The following is an 18,832-nucleotide window of genomic DNA, read 5'->3' on the forward strand; positions in this document are numbered from 1 at the left end:
CTAAATTCAATCTTATCTGTGGATTCCCCTTAGAGTACCAGAATATTATAGCACCATCAACTGGGTAGTGGCAGACCATTGTAGTACCTATTAAATGACCCACTCCTCCAATTTGAGATGAGTTAGAGATAGTTTTTATTTTATTTTATTTTTTAGAGAAGTGGTATTTTGAGTCAGTTTCAAGTGAAATTCTCAGGGTCCTTTCTTGAACCATATTCTCTCAGCCATTCCTCTAGTAATTCTGGAGGGGACTTTTTTTAATATTGTTGGCACAGTTGAAATTTAACACAAATAATTTAAGTTTTTCCAAACTCAGCTTTGTAATACAATCTCTGAAATACAATGTCTAGTTGATGGCTTCTGAGATATTTAAGAGAAAAATAATTAGGCTGTTAGTTCTCCTTCTGAGTGTTTCCTATTCACTAAAAAACTGTTTTCCTGTAATTTCACTCAGTCACTTCTAAAATAAAAAGGCAAGGGTGCCTGGGTGGCTTAGTCAGCTAAGTGTCTGACTCCTGATTTCAGCTCAGGCCATGGTCTCATGGTTTGTGGGATTAAGCCCCCCATTCAGCTCCACACTGTCAGCATGGAGCCTGTTTGGGGTTCTTTCTCTCCCCCCCCCCTCTGTGTCCCTCCCCTGAGTGCACTGTTTCTCTCTCAAAATAAATAAAAATAAGTTAATTAATTAAATTTTAAAAAGAAACACATGTAATAAATTCCTAGTGTTCTACCTATGTAGTATATTTTTGACATATATCAATATTTTAGAAACACTATGATGCATCCTACTTAAAATTTCATTCTGTTATAAATATTTTCAATTCATATTTTATATAACAAATATGAGTCTTGTTTACTTTCTCAACTACTGTGTGCTCAAAATATTTAAATTCTGAAGTATTCCAAACATAAAGTTCATTCTCTACTATCTTAAAAAATAACATTAGTTTTTGCCAGCCACCTTAAAGATTATTTTGCAAGATTATTTTGCAAGGCTGGTCTAGAAAAGGGGGTCAATAATTATATCAGTGACTCACAAACTTTGGTAAACATGAAAATCACTAAAAGGTTTGCTAGTCAGATTCTTAAGCCCAATTTAACAGATTCTAATGATGTTCATCTGAGATGGGTGCAAAATTAGCATATTTTGTGAAGTCAGCAAATGATTCTAATGCAAAAGGTCAGAAAACCACTCTTTGGAAGCACTGACATAGATTGAAGATTGTATTTTTCCAGGATTGAGAAGAATTAAAATTATGTTAGGGAGAAAAAAGAAATACTGGTAACTTTATTTGATTCCTGATGATTTATCATGGGACTCATTAATTAACTTTACCAGGGAATTATCCTGAAGCACAACCTAAATTCTAGGTGATTATTTTGCATTTTAGATATGCAGACACTGGCCTTTCTTTCATGGAATCAATATGATGCTTTGGAAATAATAAAATTCACATTACCATCAATTGTAAATCATGAAGAGAATTGATGTATACAGTCCCTTGTTCTTTATCAGCACATCATCTAGAACAATTGGACAGAAATTTTTAGATACAGGGAGGAAAAGATAAACATTTTTTTTTCCTTCAGATAAACTCAGTAAGATTAGTTGACTTTACCAGGGTTTGAAGGGATTATTATTTAACAGAAAAAATGTCCCTTTGTTGGTACATCTTTATATTGCCTACGGCTGATATTGGGATTTCTGCCATTTACCTGGAGGATTGACACCACCCCATTAACTTTTTCAGTGCACTTAGAACTTCCTTGTTCCTGAGACTGTAGGCAAGAGGGTTTAGGAGAGGGGTGAGGACAGTTCCAAACAGAAAAAGACCCTGATTTAACTTTGGAGTCTTGGCAGAACCAGGTCTCATGTATATGCACAAACCTGGACCAAAATAGAGACCCACCACACAGAGATGAGAGGAGCAGGTGGCCAGAGCCTTGTTCCTACCTTCTGGGGAGTTCACTCGGAGTACAGCAAGGAAGATGAGAACATAAGAAGACAAGATGAGAGATAAGGGCAGGAGCAGAACAAGGATGCTTGTTATCACCACTGCCTTCTCATAGGCTGAGATATCCTCACATACGATCCTAAGCACAGCCATAACTTCACAGAAGAAGTGGGGAATTTCTCTGGGGCTGCAGATATTAAAATGCAAGGTAAAAACCGTGTGGCCCAAGGAAGTAAGTGCCCCTCCAACCCAAGACATAGCAATCATCTGTAAGCATACCCTAAGATTTATAATGGCTGGGTACCGAAGAGGATCGCATATGGCTACATAACGATCAAAACACATGAGCGTTATAAGGATGCATTCCGCAATGGCCACAGTCAGGGAGAAGAAAATTTGAGTCCCACAAGCCAAGAATGATATGCTCCGCCATCCGGAGAAGAAGTTGGCTGCCATCTTGGGGATGATGCTAGAGGTCAAAGTTAAGTCCATTAAGGAGAGCTGACTGAGCAGGAAGTACATGGGGGTGTGGAGATGGGAGTACAACCAAATGAGGAGGATCAGAAGAGTGTTGCCAGTGAAGGTTGCCATGTAGATCAGGAGAATGATGGAGACCATGGCTGAAATGTATTTAAATTCAGGGAAGAAGCCCAGGAGGATGAAATCTGTGGGTTTTGTCTCATTCCCGCTCCTCAAGGCTGTCTGTAATGCTAACAGGAAGAGAGGAGATTTAAAAAAGGAAGAGAAGAGATTTTTTTTAAATATCGTAGAAATGAAGCATTTTCTTATTAAAGTTTAAGAATAATATTGTAATAACAATGGCAAATATGAAAATAATCATCCATGATCACTTGAATCAGTTTTTAATATTTCTTTCTACATTACTTATCCATGCCCTAATGTACTTCTAGAAACCAGAGTGTATGTATTATAATGCATTCCATTAATTTTATTTTATGAGATTTATTTTCATATATTAAAAGAAACTTTGGATAAATGTAGTTTTTTTTTTTACAATTGTAAAATATGATGATGTGTTGATAAGTCACAATTTCCAACTGCCCATTTTCCAGTTTTTCATAACTTTAGAAAATTATGCTATTTCCATTCTCATCTTCTCAGTGATTTCCTTAATATAAATTATATTTATATATAATATAAAAATATAAATATATATTATATAAATACATACAAAATATTACATATATATATATATATATATATATATATATATATAAAGTATATTTTTGAGAGAGAGAGTGAGCACAAAGAGAGGGAAGGATGGAGACAGAGACTGGGACATAGGATGTAATGTAGGCTCTGTGTTGACAGCAGAGAGCCAGATGTGGGACTTGAACTCACCAACAGTGAGATCATGACCTGAGCCAAAGTCCCACACTTAACTGACTGAGCCACCCACATGTCCCAATAATATTTTTGAGGAAAAATTATAGATTTTGTTTTCCCATAAAAAAAATCACTGTTAATTTAATTTATAGAAGGATTTTTCAAAATTTTAAAATACTTCTACCTTAGTCAAGCCTTTTGGCTCTGGGCACTTAGGGGACATTATAATTTAGGAGAAAATTGATCATTAGGCCTGTGCTTCGTGTTACACACATTTATGGTTATTTAAGTTTTTAATCTAATTGGTCTGATTTTCTATCCAGGGATACTACTCATTGTATTTACATGGTTTATAGTAAATTCAGATTATGTATTAATGAGGGAGAAAGTTTTATTTCTATATGAGCTTATAGGATTCTTGCTCTTATAGAATTTGTACCGTCTTTAACCTCTAGCTACAGCTGTTATGCCACTGATGGGCTCAGAGAAAAACTATAGGTCTCCTTTCCTTCAAGTTTACTAACTTTATCCTTTTTAGATTATCTTAGCTCTATTTAATCCTCTTTCTAGATATCTATAAAACACTCTAAATATCTGTACAACTCTTGCTGAGTCTATAACAAAAGGGAACACACCCATCTCTTTGTATGGGACTCCTATAACCTTATTACAAAAACCTGGCGATGATAGTACAAGAAAGAGAAATTGTATTCTTGCAAAAAGTTTCCAAATTATTTTTAAAAAGAGTAAATTGACCCTAATTGTGTATTAAAAAAACATAATTACCTGAATTTAATGTAAGGCAAGATTAATATCAGAGTATTTCTAAAGTTAGTTCACCAATTAGAACAGATTAAATTTTAAAAAATGATATGCCTTTTGCATTAGTTACAAAAGCTTGATAGAATTTACTAAATCATGATTTAAAAACCTACCTAAGAAACGTGTAGTAAAATAAGAGACTCCAATATCCTATTCTATTATCTCCTTGGAAAACTGTGACATTCATTCATGACATTCTTGAAAATATCATTTCTAAATTGTTAGAATACTCCCCTCTTCTGAAAGCTGTGTATGTATGTATATATGTATGTATGCCAACTGTAAGAGGGAGATCCAAGTTTCCTTTGTTATTTACAAAAAGGACTAAAAGAATCTGTTGCCCACATCCACCCAGTACCCTCTCCTTAGAAACAGTGTGTTCAAATATTAGGTCATTGATTACTTTTCTAATACTTGTGCAATTTGATTTCAATTCACTGCTTCTCTCCAGATACTTCATTTTGATTTGCTCACCAAAAATAGTAATGACTTTTGGATACAGAAATTATGACAACAAAAATATCCAAGTCTGTTCTCCCTTTGCTCACACTAAGAGCCTCAAACTTCTTGTGAAGAATGAGAAAGCCTCTGTGGGTTGGTACTGCCAGAAATAGGCATCTGTTTTCATATATCCATACTTTATTACAGCATTCTGTGTTGATCGCCTTCAAATCAATTGATCACATGCGAATCAGACCTGCCTTCTGTCACCGGGTGTTTGATATACTTGATGAGTTAGCCTGCTTTTAGATATGGAGATAGTTTAAGATAAAAATAATAATAGTAATAATAATAATAATGACAAAACTTGCCATCATGAATCTTACTTTCTCCTGCCTTGGAGTGAGTCTTGGTGTAACCAGTGGGTTGTCTGTGCTTGATATAGAGTCATCAGATGGCAAGGAACTGAATTTTCAGAATGGCTAGATGTTTCAAAGTTGTCTAACTTCTCAGAAAAGCAAAGCAGGGTTCTGTGACTTCAGTGCCATGTTACATAGTTTCTGATTCCTAGCTCAAGTGCTGTTTCCTGAAGCTTTTGGGTATCCATAAGCTTGGCTAAATTCTATTATAAAATTTCCTTACAAATTCTATTCATTATAGCCTGGGCTGAAACCTGAATTTCATCATTGTTTGTGATTATATATTTTAACGTATGCCTTGTCCCTTAAACCATGAGATATATGATGCAAGGAACTGTCTTTGCCACATTCCACCTTTTCTCTTTAGATCCATCATGTTGCATTCAGTGAAAATGAGTTAAATACATCATCAGCTTAGGGATGGAATACTAGATATTGTGCATGGACCAAGTAAATGTTTTTAGCACAAACATTTTTCTACCAGAAATTATTGCTTTATTTTGACTTATGATCCCTTATAGGCTTTAAAGCACTTTCCAGCATTTTATTTTGTTGAAATATATAGAAGGGGGCTCGACATTATTATGTCCACTTGAGAAATGATATAAATAAAGTACCAGGTCACAGTCAAATAACACTGTTCTATTTCTGAGCAAATTATCCATTTCCCAAGTTGAGCCTTGCAAACACTATTGATAAATATGCGTTAGCATAAACCTATTTTCACAATCCAGAAAAGTTGAATTACTTCCTCTATCAAGGTGCTTACCTTGTAATTTTTGTTCAGTCATTAAAATTTCTTAGAAAATATAAAATGTTCAAAATTCCTATTGCCAATTAATATTGAATGTATTGTTAAAGAAGAAAACATAAACTATTTTAGTAGGAAAAAAAAACTCTGTAGGCCTTGATAAGCTGTCTCTCCTCAGCCTGTTGCTTTGTGAGCAGAGCTGGGATCTGCCTAATTCCTCAGTGCCCTGGGGTTTAGTGTGGAATGTCTTCTCAGACCAAACATGGCAGCTTCATGACAGCCCTTCCAGTTTCTCACTAAGAGCTGTGGTATTCAAATGTAGCAATCTTCTCCCCATGATATAATTAGAGTTTTTCAAAACTATCTGTTAGAACATGCTTAGATTCTTTTTTTTTTTTTTTTGTCATCACTTCTATTATTTTCCCAGAGGTCCAATTTATAATTCTCTTTGTCTTTTAGTCATTAATCCCATACAACCATTAAACAAGTTATTGATTTTTTTTCCTTTCTAACATCTCTTATTTTCTCCTTACTTTGTATTCCCAGAACTATCACTCTAAAACTATTTCCCCTTTCTAGAATCATCTCCTTTACCTTATCTTCATAGCTACATTTTCCATTTTGTTCAAGGTCAGATTTAAGTCTGACCTCTCTAGGAAAGTCTCCTTTTATGTCCACAGTGGATAACAACATATTTTTCTTAGTTAATTATGATATATATCTTTGGGCTTATTACCTACATTGTATTGTTACTGGTCTCTTAACATGCTCTTACAGTTAATAACAAGATTTTAAACTCTGGAAAGCCTAGGATTTTGCCTCAGTTTTCCTTTCGTTTCCTATTCCTGGTAGGTTTATTCTGACATTTCATTAAATCAATGAATGCTATACGATATGCTTTAAATTAAAAGTGGAAAAAAAAATGAATTCACTAAAGCTTGTTAAAATGAAAGAATCTAGGGGTACCTGGGTGGTTCAGTCAGTTAAGTCGCCCACTTTGACTCAGGTCGTGATCTCATGGTGGCTCCTGAGTTTCAGCCCTACATCAGGCTCTGTGCTGACAGATCAGCCTGGAGCCTGCTTCAGATTCTGTGTCTCCCTCTCACTCTGCCCCTCCCCTGCTCATGCTTTGTCTCTCAAAAATAAATAAACATTAAAAATTTTTAAAAAGGAATATGAGGAAATTGTTTGGAGAGAATTTATTTCTTTCCACACACTCGTTCTCTCTTTACCAACCCTACAGTCACCTTTGTTACTGCTAATACGGCCACATTTGAGCTTCAATCAAGTACTTTTGGCCACCCAATCCTATCACGCTACTTTTTAATATATTTTCCTCTTACAAATGTATCCAAATAGATCCCTGATTCAAAAGAAAATCAAATGATTCGTCAAACTAGATACTTTTAAAACGTTAATAATATTTTAAAATAAACTTTTTATTTTTTGAACAGTTCCAGATATATAGAGCAGTTGACAAATAGTACAGAATTTCCATACATCCTTCATTCAGTTTTCTATATTGTTAACATCATACATTACTATGGAACCAACACTGGTTCTTTAGTAAAACTAAGAAACAATATTTGTACATTAATATTAACTAAAATCTATACTTTATTCAGATTTCACCCATTTTCCATAATGTACTTATCTTTTTTCAGATTTGTTTTAAGGAGATCACATTATATTTAGTCAGCATGTCTCCTTAGGCTCCTCTAGGCTGTGAGAGTGATTCAGTCCTTGTTTTTAAAGCCTTGACCATTTTGAGGAGTACTGACAGGAGTTTTTAGCACATCCTTCAATTATTTTTTGCCTGATGTTTTTCTTCTCATTAGACTAACATTATAGGTTTTGGGAAAGAAGATTGCAGATGTAAAGTGCTCTTGTCATGTCATGCTAGGGGTACATGATGTCTACATGACTTATCACTGATGATGTTAATCTTGGTCACTTGGCTGATGGTGCTTGTAAGATTTCTCCACTGTAAAGTTACTCCCCCCTTCCCTGTTATATGTCCTACTTTTTGAAAACAAGGCACTAAGTGCAGTTCACATTCAAGGTGGGAGGCAGGCTAATGTTCACCTTTTTTGAGGGGTGGGCTATCTACATTAATTATTTGGAATTATCCTATACAGGAGCTTGGTTTTCCTTCCTTCCTCCCTCCATCTCTTTCTTCCTCCCTTCCTTCTTCCCTTCTTTCTTCCTTACTCCCTCCATCCTTTCCATCCTTCTTTCCTTCCTTCCTTCCTCACTCCCTCCTTCCCTTTGACTTCCTTCCTTCCTTCCTTCCTCACTCCCTCCTTCCCTCCCTTCCTCCTTCCTTTGTTCTTTCCTTCCTTCTCTCCTTTTCTTTCTTCTTTTTTTCCTTCCTTCTCATAGTGATTCATTTATGTCACTATGAAGTCACAGACTTCATACTGTGGAAAAATCATATTTTTTTTATTTTCCATTCTCTGAAAAAATAACAAGTGTTATGTATAGCCCTTAACTACATTTTTTAACATTAAATTTTAAGATATGTATTTACATGCAGTTATGAAAAATAACACAGATGATCCCATTTATGCTTCACACACTTTCCCCCAATTACAGTCAGGAATTGATGTGATCCACTGACTTTATTCACATTTCACCAGTTTTATATCCATTCATTTCTATGTTTGTACATTATATGCAATTTTCCCCATGTGTAAATTTGTGTGACCACCAACATAGGCAAGATACAAAATAATTCCAGAACAGGAATCCCTCATGCTACTTTTTTTAAATAGTAACAGCTACCTCATTCTCTCCTCTTCTGTAGCCCCTGACCCACTAATCTGTTTTCCATCTCTGTAGTTTTGTTATTTCAGTAACGTTGTATGCATTGGGTAATATATTGTGTAACTCTATGATGTTTGCTTTTTTTCCCCATCTAGTATTATTCCTTTGAGATCTATTCAAGTTGTACATTATATAAGTCACTAATTTACTTTAATTGCTAAGTAGTAATCCATGCTCTGGATGTATCACAGTTTATTCACCTGTTGAAGAAAATTTAGGTTAGTTTTGGCCATTAGAATTAAAGCTGCTGTGAGTACTTATGGGTTTTCTTGTGTAAACATAAGTCTTTATTGTCTAAGATACATACTCAAAAGTGCAATTGAAGGATGATAATTCCAGAATGGCTATGCCATTTTATATTCCTCAAACAAATGTGTGAGATATCAGAATTTTCTACCATCTTTCCATCATTTGTTGTCACTACTAATTCTTTTGGTTCTTCTTGTAGGTGTGAAGTATATATTGTGGTTTTAATTTACATTTGTATAATGGCTAATGGTGTTGCACATTTTTTCATGTGTTTGTTTGCATCTATGAATCTTCTTTAGTAAAATGCCTGTTCATGTCTTTTGTTTGGTTTCTAATTAGATTATTACTGTTGAATTAAAAATCTGTTATATATTGGTCTCTTGGGTAGCTCAGTCAGTTAAGGGTTTGACTTTTGATTTCAGCTCAGGTCATGATTTCATGGTCATGAGATAAAGCCTGACATGGGGCTCCCCACTGGGCATGGAACCTGCTTAAGATTCATTCTCTCCCTCTCCCTCTGCCCCTTCCCTAATAGCACCTTCTTTCTCTCTTTAAGAAAAAAAAAGTCTGTTATATATTTTGCTATAGTCTTTTGTCAGATGTGTAGTTTACACATATTTCCTCCAAGTCCATAACTGTCTTTTCACCCTCATAAAAGGGTCTCTTTCATTGTAATAAGAACACATAAGATTTACACTGTCAACAAATTTCTAAGTGCAAAATACAACATTGTTAACTTCAGGCATACTGTTGTACAGCAAAGGTCTAGTTCATCTTGTATAATTGAAACTTTATATCTGTTGAAGAGCCATCATGTTCCCTTCCTCCAGCCACTGACAACCACAATTCTGCTATCTGTTATATGAGTTAGACAATTTTAGATACTGCATATAATTGGAATTATACAGTATTTGTTCTTTTGTCAATGAATTATTTCACTTTGCATATGTTCTCCAGGTTCATACATATTGTCATATATGAAAGAATTTCCTTATTTTCTTTTTCCATTTGTCTGTTGATATACATTTAGGTTGTTTTTACTTCTTAGCGACCATGAATAATGCCACCTTCCACAATTATGAAAGTGCATGTTTTTCTACAAGATCATGATGTCAAGTTGCTTTGGATAAATACACAGAAGTAGGATTGGTAATCATATGGGAGTTTTATTTTTAATGTTTTGAGAAATTTCCATAGTGTTTTACATGGAAGCTGTGTCATTTTGTATTCCAATCAACAGTATACAGTGGTTTCAATTTATCCAAATTCTCACCAAGATTTGTTATTTTCTGTTGTTGTTGTTGTTGTTATTGTTGTTGTTGTTGTTATTTTGGAAACTGGCCACCATAACAGGGATGAGGTAATATTTCTTGGTTTTTATTTGCATTTCCCTTATGATGAGCATCAGGGAAGGACATTGAATACCTCTTCATATAAATGTTGCTATGTCCTCATAGAGAAATGTTTATTAAATTCCTTGCCCACTTTTGGGGCACGTGGGTGGCTAGTGGTTAAGTGTCTGACTTCAGCTCAAGTCATGATCTCCTGGTTCATGAGTTTGAGACCCACATCAGGCTCTGTGCTGACAGTTCAGAGACTGAAGCCTGCTTTGGATCCTGTGTCTCCCTCTCTCTCTTGCCCCTCCCCTGCTCATGCTCTGTCTCTCTCAAAAAATAAATAAACATTAAAAACATAATTAAAAACTCCCTTGCCCATTATTGAGTATTTTATGTTTTATTTTCTCTTTCTTTCTTTCTTTTTCTTTCTTTCTCTTTGTTTTTTTTGAAGGAGTGTTTTTTTTTTAATATATATTTGTAATTTGTTTCATCAGACATATTGAAAGAATATTTTCTCCCATTCTGTAGCTTGCCCTGTACTTTGCTGATTATTTTCTTTTGGTGCAGACACTCTTATTTGATGTGATCTTACTCATCTTTTTTTTTTCTTTCTTTTGTTGTCATATACAAGGAATAATGCCCAAGATAAGTGTTATGAAGATTCCTCCTATGTTTTCTTCCAGGGGTTTGATAGTTTTAGGTCTCACAATTTTTCTCCTTTTTGTTAAATTTAAACTTTAATTAACTTATGGTGAAATACTGGTTTCAGGCATAGAATTCAGTGATTTACCACTTACATTCAACACCCAGTTCTCATCCCAAGTGTCCTCCTTGTACCCATAACTCATCTAGCCCATGCCCTCCTTACCTCCCTCCATCAACCCTCATTATGGTCTCTATCATTAACAGCCTCTTGTAGTTTGTTTCCCTCTCTTCTCTCCCCCCCCTTACCATACATTTATTTGTTTTGTTTCTTAAAGTCCGCATATGAGTAAAATCATATGGTATTTTTTTAATCTGATCAACTTAGTTCACTTAGTATAATACATTCTAGCTCCATCTATGTCATTGTAAATGGCAAATTTTCATTTTTTGATGGTAGGGTAATATTCCATTACATTTAAATGTATATATTTACACACACACACACACATATATATATATATATATATATAATTTGTTTCTTGATTGCTTTTTCTGTCTAGATGATCTGCCCATTGCTGTATTATATCATAATTATGGGGTATATCCATAAAGAAGAGCTAACAATTATAAATGTTTATGCACCTAATTTGGGAGAACCCAAATATATAAAACAATTAATCACAAAAATAAGCAATCTTATTGGTAAGAATGTGGTAATTGCAGGGGACTTTAAAACTCCACTTACAGCAATAGACAGATCATCTAGACAGAAAAGCAATCAAGAAACAATGACCCTGAATGATACACTGAACCAAATAGACCTGACATATATATTAACTTTTCATCTTAAAGCAGAAGAATACACATTATTCTTTAGTGCACATGGAGCATTCTCCAAGATAGATCACATACTGGGTCACAAAACAGCCCTCAATAAATATAAAAGAATTGAGATCATACCATGCACATTTTCAGATCCCCATGCTACGAAATTTGAAAACACCACAGAAAATTTTACAAAACTCCAAATGTATAGAGGTTAAAGGACATCCAACTAAAGAATGAATGGGTCAACCAAGCAATAAAAGAAGAATTTAAAAAATATATGGAAACAAATGAAAACAAAAGCTCAACAGTCCAAACCCTTTCGGAGGTAGCAAAGGCAGTGATAAGAGAAAAGTACATTGCAATCCAGGTGTATCTCAAGAAAAATCTCAAATAGAAAAGCTAACAGCACCCTTAAAGGAACTAAAAGCAGATTAATAAAGAAACCCCAAGGCCAACAGAAGAAGAGAAATAATAACAATCACAGCAGAAATAATATAGAATCCAAACAAAAAGAACAGATCAATGAGATGAAGAGCTGTTTTTTTTTGTTGCAAAAATAAACAAAATTGATAAACCCCTAGCCAGACTTCTAAAAAAGAAAGAGAGGTCCCATAGATAAAATCACTAATGAAAATGCATTTATCACAATCTATCCTACAGATAACACAATGACTCTAAACTCATATCTTTCAATAATAGCACTGAATGTAAATGGACTGTATGCTTCAATCAAAATACATAGGGTAACAGAATGAATAATAAAAGAAATAAGACCCATGTATTTGCTGTCTACAAGGGACCCATTTTAGACATGAGGACACCTTCAGATTGAAAGTGAGGGGATGGAGAACCATATATCATGCTATTGAAAGTCAAAAGAAAGCTTGAGTAGCCATATTTGTATAAGACAAACTAGATTTTAAAGGTTGTAACAGGAGATGCAGAAGAGAACTATATCATAATTACGGGGCCTATCCATCAAGAAAAGCTAACAATTATAAATGTTTGTGGACCTAATTTGGGAGAACCCAAATATATAAAACGATTCATCACAAAAATAAGCAATCTTATTGATACAAATGTGGTAATTACAGGGGACTTTAATGATATATTATTTGTATCTGTTTTGATCAATTCTTTAGCTGTCATTTCTTCCTGGAATTTCTCTTTAGGAAAATTCTTCTTTTTAATAATTTTGGCTAGTCGTCTGTCCCTTATGTGTTTTAAAAGCTTGTTATGTGCTTTGCACCTGCAAGCACTACTATATTAAAGAGGGTCCATACACTGTCCAGGGACTGGCCCTACAGGAGGTGATTTTGGAGAGTGTTACTTGATCTCTGTTATTTTGACTTTGATTACTTTATCTCCCTACTCATAGTGATGTTTTGGTCCCTCCACCAGATGTGCTTTGATTTGTTCATTGAAGTAGCCCTGGATAGGAAAACAAACAAACAAAAAACAGAAAATAAAAAAGCAAACACAAACACACACACACACACAAACAGACATTAAAAAAAAAAAAAAACAGAAACACTAGCTATAAGCAAACAACATTGATGATGCAGTGCTGATGGAAGAGGCCTTATCCTATACAAAGAGAGAAATGACAGGGGCAGGGGAAAATAAAATAGAATAAAAATTGACCAGACCGAGAAACTATATGGCTTATTCCAGAGAAAGAGAAAGGAGAATAAAGAAGGAGGTGTAGAACATGTATCAAGAGAATGGATTAAATATGTCTGTTTAAACAAACCAACAGAGGAGAGAGGGAAGATGGCAGCATAGGAGGACGCTGGGCTCACCACGCGTCCTGCTGATCACTTAGATTCCACCTACACCTGCCTAAATAACCCAGAAAACTGCCAGAGGATTAGCAGAACAGAGTCTCCAGAGCCAAGCGCAGACGAGAGGCCCACGGAAGAGGGTAGGAAGGGAGGTGAGTCGGTGCGCGCTCCACGGACTGGCGGGAGGGAGCTGGGGTGGAGGGGCGGCTCGCCGGCCAAGCAGAGCCCCCGAGTCTGGCTGGCTAAAGCTGAGGGGCCTGACGGACTGTGTTCCCACAGCAAGTGCGACTTAGCGTCTGGGAGGTCATAAGTTAACAGCTCTGCTCAGAAAGTGGGAAGGCTGGAGGACAAAGGGAGGGAGAGCTGCTGTGCCCCCGGACGACAGAGCTCAGTTTGGTGGGGAACAAAGGCGCTTGCCAGAGCCATCTCCCCCGCCCATCCCCCAGCCAAAATCCCAAAGAGAACCAGTTCCTGCCAGGAAACTTTCTCACTCCTCGAAAACACCCAACTCTGTGCTCCTGCGGAGCCAAACCTCCGGCAGCGGATCTGACTCCCTCGCTGCCACAGGGCCCCTCCTGAAGTGGATCACCTTGCTGCCACAGGGCCCCTCCTGAAGTGGATCACCTAAGGAGAAGCGAGCTAAGCCTGCCCCTCCGGCCCCCATGCACCTTGCCTACCCACCCCAGCTAATACGCCAGATCCCCAGCACCACAAGCCTAGCAGTGTGCAAGTAGCCCAGATGGGCCACACCAACCCACAGGGAATCCCGCCCCTAGGAGAGGGGAAGAGAAGGCACACACCAGTCTGACTGTGGCCCCAGTGGTGGGCTGGGGGCAGACATCAAGTCTGACTGCGGCCCTGCCCACCAACTCCAGTTATACAACACAGCACAGGGGAAGTGCCCTGCAGGTCCTCACCACTCCAGGGACTATCCAAAATGACCAAACGGAAGAATTCCCCTCAGAAGAATCTCCAGGAAATAACAACAGCTAATGAACTGATCAAAAAGGATTTAAATAATATAACAGAAAGTGAATTTAGAATAATAATCATAAAATTAATCGCTGGGCTTGAAAACAGTATAGAGGACAGAAGAGAATCTCTTGCTACAGAGATCAAGGGACTAAGGAACAGTCACGAGGAGCTGAAAAGTGCTTTAAACGAAATGCAAAACAAAATGGAAACGACGACAGCTTGGATTGAAGAGGCAGAGGAGAGAATAGGTGAACTAGAAGGTAAAGTTATGGAAAAAGAGGAAGCTGAGAGAAAGAGAGATAAAAAAATCCAGGAGTATGAGAGGAAAATTAGAGAACTAAGTGATACACTAAAAAGAAATAATATACGCATAATTGGTATCCCAGAGGAGGAAGAGAGAGGGAAAGGTGCTGAAGGGGTACTTAAAGAAATTATAGCTAAGAACTTCCCTGAACTGGGGAAGGAAAAGGCATTGAAATCCAAGAGGCACAGAGAACTCCCTTCAGACGTAACTTGAATCGATCTTCTGCACGACATATCATAGTGAAACTGACAAAATACAAGGATAAAGAGAAAATTCTGAAAGCAGCAAGGGATGAATGTGCCCTCACATATAAAGGGAGACCTATAAGACTCGTGACTGATCTCTCTTTTGAAACTTGGCAGGCCAGAAAGGATTGGCACGATATCTTCAGTGTGCTAAAGAGAAAAAATATGCAGCCGAGAATCCTTTATCCAGCAAGTCTGTCATTAAGAATAGAAGGAGAGATAAAGGTCTTCCCAAACAAACAAAAACTGAAGGAATTTGTCACCACTAAACCAGCCCTACAAGAGATCCTAAGGGGGACCCTGTGAGACAAAGTACCAGAGACATCACTACAAGCATAAAATATACAGACATCACAATGACTCTAAACCCGTATCTTTCTATAATAACACTGAATGTAAATGGATTAAATGTGCCAACCAAAAGACATAGGGTATCAGAATGGATAAAAAAACTATAATCTATACTTTATTTTTTTTTAATTTTTTTTCAACGTTTTTTATTTATTTTTGGGACAGAGAGAGACAGAGCATGAACGGGGGAGGGGCAGAGAGAGAGGGAGACACAGAATCGGAAACAGGCTCCAGGCTCCGAGCCATCAGCACAGAGCCTGACGCGGGGCTCGAACTCACGGACCGCGAGATCGTGACCTGGCTGAAGTCGGACGCTTAACCGACTGCGCCACCCAGGCGCCCCAGACAATCTATACTTTAAAGTAAAGGCTGTAACAAGAGATGAGGAAGGACATTATATAATAATTACAGGGTCTATCCATCAGGAAGAGTTAACAATTATAAATGTCTATGCACCGAATACAGGAGCCCCCAAATATATAAAACAATTACTCATAAACATAAGCAACCTTATTGATAAGAATGTGGTAATTGCAGGGGACTTTAACACCCCACTTACAGAAATGGATAGATCATCTAGACACACAATCAATAAAGAAACAAGGGCCCTGAATGATACCTTGGATCAGATGGACTTGACAGATATATTTAGAACTCTGCATCCCAAAGCAACAGAATATACTTTCTTCTCGAGTGCACATGGAACATTCTCCAAGATAGATCATATACTGGGTCACAAAACAGCCCTTCATAGGTTTACAAGAATTGAAATTATACCATGCAGACTTTCAGACCACAATGTTATGAAGCTTGAAATCAACCACAGGAAAAAGTCTGGAAAACCTCCAAAAGCATGGAGGTTAAAGAACACCCTACTAACGAATGAGTGGATCAACCAGGAAATTAGAGAAGAAATTAAAAAATATATGGAAACAAACGAAAATGAAAATACAACAATCCAAATGCTTTGGGACGCAGCGAAGGCAGTCCTGAGAGGAAAATACATTGCAATCCAGGCCTATCTCAAGAAACAAGAAGCATCCCAAATACAAAATCTAACAGCACACCTAAAGGAAATAGAAGCAGAACAGCAAAGGCAGCCTAAACCCAGCAGAAGAAGAGAAATAATAAAGATCAGAGCAGAAATAAACAATATAGAATCTAAAAAAACGGTAGAGCAGATCAACGAAACCAAGAGTTGGTTTTTTGAAAAAATAAACAAAATTGATAACCCTCTAGCCAAGCTTCTCAAAAAGGAAAGGGAGATGACCCAAATAGATAAAATCATGAATGAAAATGGAATTATTACAACTAATCCCTCAGAGATACAAACAATTATCAGGGAATACTATGAAAAATTATATGCCAACAAATTGGACAACTTGGAAGAAATGGACAAATTCCTAAACACCCACTCTCTTCCAAAACTCAATCAGGAGGAAATAGAAAGCTTGAACAGACCCATAACCAGTGAAGAAATTGAATCGGTTATCAAAAATCTCCCAACAAATAAGAGTCCAGGACCAGATGGCTTCTCACGGGAGTTTTACCAGACATTTAAAGCAGAGATAATACCTATCCTTCTCAAGCTATTCCAAGAAATAGAAAGGGAAGGAAAACTTCCAGACTCATTCTATGAAGCCAGTATTACTTGGATTCCTAAACCAGACAGAGACCCAGTAAAAAAAGAGAACTACAGGCCAATATCCCTGATGAATATGGATGCAAAAATTCTCAATAAGATACTAGCAAATCGAATTCAATGGCATATAAAAAAGAATTATTCATCATGATCAACTGGGATTCATTCCTGGGATGTGGGGCTAGCTCAACATTCGCAAATCGATCAATGTGATACATCACATTAACAAAAAAAAAAAAAAAAAGAGAAGAACCATATGATCCTGTCAATCGATGCAGAAAAGGCCTTTGACAAAATCCAGCACCCTTTCTTAATAAAAACCCTTGAGAAAGTCGGGATAGAAGGAACATACTTAAAGATCATAAAAGCCATTTATGAAAAGCCCACAGCTAACATCATCCTCAACGGGAAAAACTGAGAGCTTTTTCCTTGAGATCAGGAACACGACAGGGATGCCCACTCTCACTGCTGTTGTTTAACATAGTGCTGGAAGTTCTAGCATCAGCAATCAGACAACAAAAGGAAATCAAAGGCATGAAAATTGGCAAAGATGAAGTGAAGCTTTCGCTTTTTGCAGATGACATGATATTATACATGGAAAATCCAATAGACTCCACCAAAAGTCTGCTAGAACTGATACATGAATTCAGCAAGGTTGCAGGATACAAAATCAATGTACAGAAATCAGTTGCATTCTTATACACTAACAATGAAGCAACAGAAAGACAAATAAAGAAACTGATCCCATTCACAATTGCACCAAGAAGCATAAAATACCTAGGAATGAATCTAACCAAAGATGTAAAAGATCTGTATGCTGAAACTATAGAAAGCTTATGAAGGTAATTGAAGAAGATTTAAAGAAATGGAAAGACATTCCGTGCTCATGGATTGGAAGAATAAATATTGTCAAAATGTCAATACTACCCAAAGCTATCTACACATTCAATGCAATCCCAATCACAATTGCACCAGCATTCTTCTAAAAGCTAGAACAAGCAATCCTAAAATTCATATGGAATCACAAAAAGCCCCGAATAGCCAAAGTAATTTTGAAGAAGTAGACCAAAGCAGGAGGCATCACAATCCCAGACTTTAGTCTCTACTACAAAGCTGTCATCATCAAGACAGCATGGTATTGGCACAAAAACAGACACATAGACCAATGGAATAGAATAGAAACCCCAGAACTAGACCCACAAAAGTATGGCCAACTCATCTTTGACAAAGCAGGAAAGAACATCCAATGCAAAAAAGACAGTCTCTTTAACAAATGGTGCTGGGAGAACTGGACAGCAACATGCAGAAGGTTGAAACTAGACCACTTTCTCACACCATTCACAAAAATAAACTCAAAATGGATAAAGGACCTGAATGTGAGACAGGAAACCATCAAAACCTTAGAGGAGAAAGCAGGAAAAGACCTCTCTGACCTCAGCTGTAGCAATCTCTTACTCGACACATCCCCAAAGGCAAGGGAATTAAAAGCAAAAGTGAATTGCTGGGACCTTATGAAGATAAAAAGCTTCTGCACAGCAAAGGAAACAACCAACAAAACTAAAAGGCAACCAACGGAATGGGAAAAGATATTTGCAAATGACATATCGGACAAAGGGCTAGTATCCAAAATCTATAAAGAGCTCACCAAACTCCACACCCAAAAAACAAATAACCCAGTGAAGAAATGGGCAGAAACATGAATAGACGCTTCTCTAAAGAAGACATCCGGATGGCCAATAGGCACATGAAAAGATGTTCAACGTCGCTCCATATCAGGGAAATACAAATCAAAACCACACTCAGATATCACCTCACGCCAGTCAGAGTGGCCAAAATGAACAAATCAGGAGACTATAGATGCTGGAGAGGATGTGGAGAAACGGGAACCCTCTTGCACTGTTGGTGGGAATG

The 18,832-nt window shown here is 36.8% G+C and overlaps 1 protein-coding gene across 1 annotated transcript in view; it reads right to left on the bottom strand.

The window, feature by feature from the left end:
• Positions 1-1,712: 1,712 nt before the first annotated feature.
• LOC125935075 (olfactory receptor 2M5-like) overlaps positions 1,713-18,832 on the bottom strand; it is a 26,512-nt gene continuing 9,392 nt past the window's right edge. The window contains exon 2 of the mRNA XM_049648783.1: positions 1,713-2,665. Coding sequence (XP_049504740.1) covers positions 1,713-2,665 — 953 coding nt within the window. The remainder of the gene's footprint in view (positions 2,666-18,832) is intronic.

This window comes from Panthera uncia (genome assembly GCF_023721935.1).
Source record: "Panthera uncia isolate 11264 chromosome A1 unlocalized genomic scaffold, Puncia_PCG_1.0 HiC_scaffold_17, whole genome shotgun sequence".
NCBI classification, from domain to species: domain Eukaryota; kingdom Metazoa; phylum Chordata; class Mammalia; order Carnivora; family Felidae; genus Panthera; species Panthera uncia.